The sequence below is a fragment of the Numida meleagris genome, chromosome Z (genome assembly GCF_002078875.1).
Source record: "Numida meleagris isolate 19003 breed g44 Domestic line chromosome Z, NumMel1.0, whole genome shotgun sequence".
Classification (NCBI taxonomy): Eukaryota; Metazoa; Chordata; class Aves; order Galliformes; family Numididae; genus Numida; species Numida meleagris.
Window position 1 is genome coordinate 70,300,649 of NC_034438.1, and position 9,423 is coordinate 70,310,071.

The window sequence follows — 9,423 nt, forward strand, 5'->3', positions numbered from 1 at the left end:
GTCCCCGTCGGCAGGATTCCTGTGCTGAACTGCCCCTCCCGCAAGGCCCAGGCCGGGGGCCCTAGGACCAGTAGTCACAGTTCTGCCTCGTGGCACGCAGCACAGCTTCCTTGCCTGCTGCTCCTGCCCTCACGGCCGTTTGCGGCCTCTTGCTCTCGGGAGCCGCACAAAACGCACGTGCTTCCCACCTTCTTCCTCAGCCTCGTGGCAGGGGAAAAAGGCCTCGTGGCAGGGATGCCCCCAGGCCGGAGTGACTGCACTGAGAGCGCAGGCCTTGCTCCATCGACTGGCAGCCTGACCCTCCCCGCTCTACCACGGAGACCGAGTTGCAAAGGCACCTCCAAGAGGCACCGCTTGCCTCTAGGCCCACCTCAGTGAACACAGCCATGGCGCCGATCTCCTTGTGCTTCTGTCTCTGGGAGAGCGCTACGACTGCATACTCAAACACCGCAGAACAGCAGAGCGGTCCCGTGTTCCACAGTGCCCTGGCCAGGGGAAGAATGCGGAGATGCGCTCAGTTTGCTGAGAGAAGCCTCGCCTACGCACAAGATGTGGCCTTCCCACGGTGCCCGTTGCTGACCACCTCAGATTGCCAGGCCCCTGGGCTCTTCCCATGCTCACTGGCCTCCCTTCTGGCTGCTCTGACACACAGCTCCCGCACAGGCCGCGGCACGGCATGCACACCCTGCCCCGGCACTAGCCGCCATTGGTGGTGCGCAGGGAAAGGGCGCTTCGGGAGGTGACAGGCCCCACGAGTCCTCTCTCCAGGGGAAAAGAGCTGGGGAGATGGGGACGACTGGCGAAGCTCTCACCTGGTCAGCACACCCACAGCTGTGTGGTAGGTCCCAGTGCTCATAAGCAGATCCCAGCCACCCTGCTTGTCAATGTCCTCCACCACACTGTCGTCACCGGTCAGGTGGTGGAAAAGCGCTCTCATGCTCTCCACCGCACACCTGCGGGCACAGCAAAGGGCGCGTCACACTGGGAGCCCTGGCCCCGGCTCTGGGCCTGGCAGAGACCTGGCAGCGGGGATGGAGCACCTGACGTTGCTGTCCACAGACGTCTTCTCCTCCGTCTTACTGGCCCTCACGCTGAAGCGGCCATGCTCTGAGCATCGCAGCATGAAGAAGGTCTCAATCAGCACTACCAAATATAGCCTGTGGAAGTGCCACTGCACACAGACTTCGCTGGAGGGCAGATGGAGGATGGCGTGCAAGGCACGGATTATCTGCAGAAAACACCCAGGGACGGCCCTCACTGCACAGCTGCCCCTGCAGTGCTGCCTGAGCCTGAAGGCTGGGAGCATGGGGATCGAGGGCAGGGGAAGAGAGGACGAGGGGCTGCAGACGGGAGGGGAGGGGAGGGGAGCCACGCCGGGAGTGAGCGAAGTGTCATCCAGAAACCCACATGCAGGTGATGGATGCAGTTGCGGCCCGGGCCAAAGCCATCGTGCTTGGTCTGTGGCCGTTGCATCAGCAGGTTGTACACCACCTGCTTTGCAAGGCTGGGCTCGGAGACCATCGTCTGCCACATGGTTGTAGAAAGCCTGTGGAGACAAAGCACGCTGTGTGGGGGGCTGCCCCAGCCACCATCCCTTGGCCTGTGCTGGCCCCGAGGGTCTTGAGCCGTGCACGAGGTGGGCAGGCCCCACACCTGTCACACCATGAGATGTCACGCAGCATGGCCCTGACCACACACTGGGGGTCCAACTGCGTGATCTGGAAAAGGGTCCGGATCACGATGTCCCGGAGCGACTTCTTGCTGAGCAACATCAGGTGTTCATAGATGCTCCGCAGGATCTCAGGCACCTGCAGGAGACACAAGGGGACTGAGACGGAGCACAGCCACAGCCCCAGCTGCCACCGGGAACGGCTGCTTCCCTCCTGCCGCACTTCTCTGGGCTGAACAGCCAACCCAGCTCCCCTGCCCCGCTCTCGGCTTGGGAGAAGCAGCCCCCAGAGGGCAAAAGCACATTGCAACCTGGCTGAGAACTACTTACATTCGAGAGCTTAGAGGCCCCATCTCTCAGGGCCTCATCCAACATGGCGGCAACCACCCCGGTGTCGGAGACCCTCGGCTGCGCCATGCCCTCCAGGACGGTGAGAACCAAGTTCCCCCTCTCCACGGGGAGGAGCAGCCTGCCCAGTGCCTGTGGGAAGGAGAAAGGGAGAGAAGACCCAATGAGCTGTGTTTAATGGTGGTGGGGCGCAGGTGAGCAGCGAGGGTGGCTCTGGACAGAGAGACCCAGGGCAGCGCTGGCACTGTGCCCCTAGGAGAGCCCAGAGCGAGGGCTGAGCTGGGCTGCGCTGGGCTGACTGCAGCCTCAGTGGGTGCAGAGAGGGAGCTGTTGTGCAGGGCCAAGGCTGGGGTGGAAGTCAGGGTCATGGAGCACTGGCTCTGCAAGCAGCTGGGGCTCCACGATGGCCACAACAGCTGCACTCGCAGCTCTCACACGGGGATAAAGCCTTTGGCTACTCCCTGCTGACACATGCTTCCACCCTGCAGCCGGCTTGCAGAGAGGCTGAGACAGCCCCTGCCTCGTGCCCCCACTTAGCGGTGCGCTGGCTCAGCTGAGCCTCCTGTCAACCCCCCACTCACGTATCCCAGCAGGGGTCGAGCTGCTCACCATTTTCTCCTCAAAAAGGTAGTAGGGCCGGAAACAGGGCTGCCATTCCCCCTCGGCATATAGACTTTGACCGGCACGTGCCACCGAGTAACCTGGGCAGCAGGAGAAACAGAGAGTGAGCGGTAGGAAGGACGGACAAGTTGGAGGTTGGAGTAGGCACGAGAGAGCACCGAGGAGAGCTCTGCTTGTGCCAAAGCTCAGAGGCTGCCAAAGACGGCCGCCCTCTGCTGTGTGGGGAGCTGTGGATATGCCAGGGCAGAAGTGTGCCTGTCTCAACAGGGAGAAGGCAAGACCACCTCTCGGGCTGCAGAAAGGCAGGAGAGCGAGGTGCAGCCTTCTGCTCTGAAGGAGGCGAGACGCCCTGCAATGCTGCTGCTACAGGCTCTCGAAGGCGAGGAGGGCGGCCAACGAGGTGCACTGCCTTGCCTGGCCTTACTGTGTGGAACACCCCAGCCCGACCCAGCCTCTCTTACTCTCTCGAGCTACGAAGACGCTGTGGATGACACGCAGAGCCTCCTCAGACCCATGGCGGATCTGCTGGTCCACCTCGGCACGGCACAGGGTCAGGTGCCCCAACAGCTGCCCCAGCAGCGTCTCACACTTGTCTTCTAAGCAGCAAACGCCGTCCGTGTTTTTACTCTGTTCAGACGAGCTCTGACGATCCAAGCAAAGGCAGAGTTAGCTGTGCTAAACTAGCGCGCCTGGGACAAAAGCCCTGACCCCCCCGAGCCAGCAGCGGGCCGAGCGCCACAGGAGCTGAGCGCCAGCGCTTTGGCCAGCTCTGCCCTGGGCCACGCAGGGGCCCGAGCCGTGGCGGACCCGTGTCTAGGCGAGGAGCACACTGACTGCCTTCGGTGGGAACTGCTGAAGGGTTTGGAGCGGCTGCGGGATTTTGGTGTCTAGGGGACTCTGCACCAGACCTGCTGGGGCACCAGGAAGGGGCAAGAGGGGGGTTAGATGCTGCCTGTCCCGCCGGCCCCTTACCTCCATCAGAGCAGGGGTGACCAGGACCCGGCTCAGTCTGGCAATCCTCCCCACAGCACACCGGCGCGCTTTCACCCTCTCGCACTTGATGTAGGGCAGCAGAGCCTGAGAAGTCAAAAGCTGCCGGTTTGACACAGGATGCAGTGGCAGCTCCTGGAGCGGCCGCTCTGCCAGGCACCTGGCGGGGTGCTGACAAGGCGCCCAGGCTTCCCCTGAACAGGACAAGAGCCTGGAACGGAGGCCCGCCCTCCTGGCAGCCTCAGGAACGGCTGCTCCAGTGGAGACCTACTGCGGTCACCAGTCATTATCCCAGCCCGCAGCTCCTACAAAATGGCCTTTGGCCCTTCTCCAGGAGGGAAGGGCTTTGGGGCTGGCACGTTGCCGGAGGCCCTCAGCGGCCAGAAGAGAGTTCCAAGGCTGAGCTCCCTTTGCATGATGGCCACGTCCCAGCAGACCTGGGCCTTGCTGACATCTGGAGACAAGAGCGTCACTGAGGCAGGCAAGGAGGGCAGTGGGGCAGCAGTGCCAGCCGCCACTGCGGGCTCTGGGAAGGGCGCTCTACAGCCTTCCACTGCTCAGCTGAAAACCACTGGGCTTCAGGTGGTCACGTCCCCCACCCCACCGCATGCTTTCTGTGCCTGCTTCTGGGACGCAGCGCCCACCCCAGAGAGTCCCTTCTCTGTGGAGGAAGGAAGAGCCCCTGTGAGCCTCGCTCTTTGCACATGCCAGACCTGCAAGATGATCGCCAGGATGGGGACGGGGAAGCCTGGCGAAAGAAGCAGCAGCGCTTGCAGCACGCTGTCCAGAGACTGGAGGATCTGCAAGAAGAGCAGAGCAGGTGTGCACTTTGGCGTGCCCTTTCTTTGCAGGAAGCTGGCTTCAACTCCTGCCACCTGAGGCAGAATTCAGCTGCGCTGCAGTGCCAGGAGCCTGCCCTGCACTCAGGGGCCTCGGGGTCTGCCTCGGCTGTCTCCTCTTGCGTCTTGCCGCCTTCCAGCAGCCAAAGCTAACTGGAAAAAGCGTGCAAAACTGACTGGCAGGCTCCTTGTAGCACAGCCGGCGCTTACCCCATCGTAGAGGGGAGCGTCAAAGCCACGCCGCTCCCTCTGTTCACCAAGAAAGCAGATGTAGCCAATGCAGGGGCCCAGGTGCCGTGCAACCTGGGCTGCGTTCGCAGCACTGCAAGGAGAGAAACCGCCTGTTGGACGCTGGCAGCTGGGGCACGCCTGCTGCCATCAGGGCCCTGCTGCAGAGACGCCCTGCCACGGCCGGGCTCTGGGGCACTTGCCTCCTTGCAGTGATGGCGAGCACGGTGTGCCTGCCCAGGGACATCACTGGGTTCCGGTAGCTGGGGAACGCCTTTTGCACTAGCACCTGCAGAGAGACAGCACAGCTGAGCAGGGACACAGGAGCTGCCAGTGGCCAGCACCAGCATGCCCTGCAGGCACAGCACCGCCGTCCCTGTGCCAGCACCGGCATCTGGAGCAGGAGCCCCATGGCAGGCGGGCCGGCTGGCGCCCAAAGAGGCCTCTCCCACTCGTCCCTGTTGGCACCGCTGGGCCAGAGTCCGGCCGGCTCGGCCCCTGCCCTCAGCCTCGCTGGGTGCCCGCTCACCTCGTGCTCTGCTTCCAACTTGCCGTCAGGCAGGTACCTCCTCTCCAGCCGCACTCTGCAGACGGTGCGGATGGAGGCCAGGAACCTGTGCTTCGCGTCCAACTCCTGACAGTCGGGGAGACGAGAGACAAACGGGAAGGGTGAGAGGGCGCGGGCACGGCCAGCAGGGCCGCTGCGCCGAGGGGGTGCAGCGCTGGGGCGGGGGGCCTGGAGGGCAGCAGCTCTGCGCAGCCAGCAGCCCTCCGAGAGCCTGCCTGCAGGCAGCCAGCACGGCGGCACCCGGCTGGGAGCAGGTCGGACATTACCTTTTCCTCACCAGCGAGGAAGGACCAGAAGAACTCACAGTCTTTCCTCTCCTTCTCATCCAGCTGCCGGACGCCGGAGGCAGCGGAAGCGCCATCTGACGAAGGAGGAACGGGGAGAGCTGTAGGCAGGGGCAGGAGGCCGAGAAAAGAGCCGTGCCCTCTCCAGCTCTGAGCCCGCTGCCCTGCAGACAGTGAGCAGGCACAGAGCCGAGGCTGGACGGGCCCAGTGCTGCCCGTGCGCTCACCGCTCTGGAGACCACAGGTCTTCTTGAGCGACTCTTGGCCAGCTAGCCCGCTGCTCGGGGAATGGGAGAGACAGGATTCCATGAGAACAGCATCACTGGAACTGGCGGCTTCTTCACCAACCACGTTGCTCCAGTGCTGTCCCATCGTGATCCTCCTGGACACTGAGGGGCTGCTGAGCTGGCGCCAGGTAGCCCCACGTGTCCCAGGGCCGAGTCACAAAAGGCCCCGCTGTGACCTGTCGCTGAGGTCACAATGGATCAGCCGCCCACTGCTGGAGGACTGCCACGAGGCTGCTCAGCCTGCGTGCCTCAGCTTTCTCGCTGGAACTCCTGGCTGAACGTGGCCCCAGTGCAGGAAACAAACATACCCCACCGTGGCCACTTTTGTTATGCCACGTAAAGGAAGGAAAAACTGCAGGTGTGCACGGACGAGTATTGAAAATGCTGCAGCCAACATCACTGTTTGTCCCGTTCCATTTTAGCTGCTGTCCAGTTACTGTCTGCACCGAGGGCCAGGGATTTGCTAGGTGCTCAGAGCACTTCGCCAACGTCGGGCAACAGCGAAGAGTTAATGACTTCCAAAACAGAATCCATTCAGCAGCGTTTTTTTACCTGTGCTTTCTGAGTGATTTCGTTTTACTGAAGTACAGAACAGTTCATTTAAGTGAAAAGCTTGCGCAGAATTTTGGGATGGGAGCGATCTTTTGTCACTAGCCTGCCATGGAGATTCAGGGGACTTTCTCCTTTAATTTTCCCACGCCTTAGGAAACACCACAACTCATCGATGTAATGACACTTGCTTTAACAACAGGGATTGAAACTCACGCACACACGCCTGTTTTTAGGCACGATGACCCAGTGTCTACTTAGCTCAGGTTAAACTGTATTCTCGCTTCTGATGGCACCTTTCATTGTATTCACAAAGGCAGTCACGGAATGTCGTTGGTTGCAGGTTATGGTTTGAGTGATTGCTGCCAGAGTATTGGCGACAAGAAGCACGCACAAAACGTACGCTTTCATTTCTACTTCCTGCATGCCTTTGTAAATACTTTTCTATGTGCTGCCACAAATACCACAAATACTTTGTGCTTTCTTGATAGTCAGAAAATGAAATCCAGTTACTAACTCTTTCATGAAGCAAGTTCATGTTTTATGAAGCAAAACTGTGAGTAAGCTTCAAAGAACTGGCGATAAATAATCAGGGTTGAGCCAGGCACGGGGAAGGTCTTGTGAATGCATTTGACAGCAAAGAGAGCCGAGATTGTCGGTCCTTGTGATTAAGACTTTTGTTGAAGAAGTAGGACCAAATGTACCAACCTAAAATAGGTAGAAAGAACTTCTTGAAAAAACATGTGAATTCTCTTGGCTTTCCCATTTCATCGTTTATTGGGAGACATTCAAACGTCTGCCACCACTCACAGAACTGAGGTAGGGTCTGTTAGCTTCCCAAATGTCAGATGTGCTTGCCAAATTTCTGTTTCTCTATAAAGTTTTCTTTACATACTGGTGATGTCCAGTGGAACGTCTATCTCACAGTGGACTTGTGAGCAACAGTCTTTCTAAGTTTAGTCATAGAATCACTGAATAGCCTGAGTTGGAAGGGACCCAGAAGGATCATGGTGTCCAACTCCTGGCCCCACACAGGATCACCCAATATTGGAACCCTATGTCCAAGAGCATTGTCAAACTCTGAGAGCATTCTCTAACTCAGACAGGCTTAGTGCCATGACCACTTCCCTGGGCAGCCTCTTCCAGTGCCCAACCACCTTCTCAGGGAAGAATCTTTTCCAAATACCCAACTTGAACCTCCCCTCTCCTTTGGGGCTCCATGAAGAAGAGATGCCACTTACTCATGAGGGATAGGGGATGGAAAAAAAGGGTGTGCATAACCATCAACAATCACCAAAAGAATGTTTGATTGCTGGGTGATCTGACGCATGAGCTTAGCTGGATCTGTTGTATTGCAGAGTTCTTTTTTCTGAATTTCTTTCCTTTCTTTTCTTTCTTACTTGGGCACTGAAAGATATGCACAACATGAAGTATCTGTGCAGGCAGAGCAAAAATGTTTAAAACAATCTGCAGCTTCATAGAACAAAGTGTTGTAAACACAGAGCTGTGGGTCTATTCTCCTCCGGCAAGCCAGGAAGAAGGAAGAGCTATGGGGTTTTAGGTTTGGTCTGATTTGCTTTGCTTTACATTATCAAACACGTCAACATTTGGAATTTGAGGAATAATTCAGTAACAATCAATGAGCTACTTGGAGGGCGCAAAGAAACAAGCTCTTTTCTGAAGTGTCCAGTGATGGAACAAGAGTCAGTGGGCACAAACTGAAACACAGGAAGTTCTGTGTCTGCAGAGACCTGAGAGCAGCCTTTCAGTATCTAAAGGGGGAATATAAGACAGAAGGAGACAGACTCTTTAGCAGGGTCTGTTGTGACAGGACAAGGGGAAACGATTTCAAAACAGGAGAGATTTAGGCTGGATATTAGGAAAAAGTTTGTTACAATAATGGTGGTGAGGCACTGGCACAGGTTGCCCAGAGAGGCGGTGGATGCCCCATCCCTGCAGACACTCAAGGCCAGGCTGGACGGGGCTCTGGGCACCTGATGTGCATTGCAGGGGAGTTGAACTGGGTGACCTTTAAGGGTCCTTTCCAACTCAAACGATTCTGTGATTCCTAGGCAGGAGAAGTTTCAGATTTGTAGCTTTTTCACCTCTCCATACTTTTAGGTGGTGATGTCTGAAACAAAAGCAAATCCTGATGTTCATTTAAATGAGATAGCAAATTTAATACTGTTGGAGGACACTGACATTTTCTATCTCCATATACTTCACAGGGCCCAAAATGCAAGATTTTCAAAAAAAACCCTCACAACTGAAGAGATCAGGAAAACATTCCTTCACATCTTGCACTCTCCTGATTGCAATGGAAAGCAGAATGGAAATACAGCTTCTCACACCTACACTAGAAAGGATTACCAGTAGAGTAGATAGCTAGTATCTAATTAGTTTTCTTGTTGCTTTGTAGTATCTTGTAGTAGCCTTCTTCCAGACGAGAAAGCTTTTAAGACAATTACAGTAACCACACTAGAAATAAACTAATTGTCCATGAGTAGGAGAAGCAAAAAGACAGATGTGGAAAGTTGGGGCTCAGTTTCAATTTATGCTGGTAAAATGGTATGGCTATCCATTTTTTATTTGATTCTTTATAAAGCCAAATTACGAAATTACAGCTTTTCGGATATATGTTAAGCATTTTGTCTATCCTCTTGAACATGACAAAAATATTTTTCAGGTATATACCACATATGATATAGCACTCCACATATGGATATAGCAACTTAAATCAGAAGGAAGTGCTATTTCCTTCAGCTGATGCACATCCATCTTCTGGGGGGAAAAACCTGCAGAGGTTACATAATTCAGTTTCATTAAAATAAAATCATTATAATCAGCCTGATTAAAGAGTCTTACAAAAATGTAGGGGCACATATCAAATGCAGACAGAACTGCAGAACTCATACCATATTTTAACATCTACATTTCTTGCTTTTTCAGGAATATCTCCGGTTCATCTTTCAAAACAGAGACTCCTAAATGATAGGACAGATCACAGAAAAAAAGCATGGAACAGCATAGAAAGGTCAGG

The 9,423-nt window shown here is 56.0% G+C and overlaps 1 protein-coding gene across 3 annotated transcripts; it reads right to left on the bottom strand.

Moving 5' to 3' along the window:
* On the bottom strand, positions 15-5,856 carry LOC110390311 (maestro heat-like repeat-containing protein family member 1). Of its 3 annotated transcripts, XM_021381564.1 has the most exons (14): positions 5,775-5,856; positions 5,530-5,624; positions 5,225-5,329; positions 4,678-4,984; positions 4,342-4,428; positions 3,611-3,715; positions 3,100-3,280; positions 2,627-2,718; positions 2,000-2,149; positions 1,654-1,808; positions 1,408-1,546; positions 1,041-1,228; positions 813-953; positions 15-485 (listed from the first exon to the last, which is right to left on the bottom strand). In XM_021381564.1, exons 6-14 carry the CDS (start codon positions 3,614-3,616, stop codon positions 197-199), a joined length of 1,341 nt encoding a protein of 446 aa, XP_021237239.1. In that variant the 5' UTR covers positions 3,617-3,715; positions 4,342-4,428; positions 4,678-4,984; positions 5,225-5,329; positions 5,530-5,624; positions 5,775-5,856; the 3' UTR covers positions 15-196. The 3 variants fall into 3 exon arrangements, with proteins under 3 accessions (XP_021237239.1, XP_021237241.1, XP_021237240.1); XM_021381566.1 differs by lacking the exons at positions 4,678-4,984; positions 5,225-5,329; positions 5,530-5,624; positions 5,775-5,856 and having other exon boundaries at positions 4,342-4,670; XM_021381565.1 differs by lacking the exons at positions 4,342-4,428; positions 4,678-4,984; positions 5,225-5,329; positions 5,530-5,624; positions 5,775-5,856 and having other exon boundaries at positions 3,611-4,326.

Bases quoted from the DNA above. Each gene is read 5' to 3' on its own strand.
- LOC110390311 (XM_021381564.1), bottom strand. The intron at 2,150-2,626 runs GTGAGCAGCTCG...TCCTTCCCACAG, and splicing joins ACCTTTTTGAGGAGAAAATG to GCACTGGGCAGGCTGCTCCT. The intron at 486-812 runs GTGAGAGCTTCG...TCCCCTGGCCAG, and splicing joins GCTGTGGGTGTGCTGACCAG to GGCACTGTGGAACACGGGAC.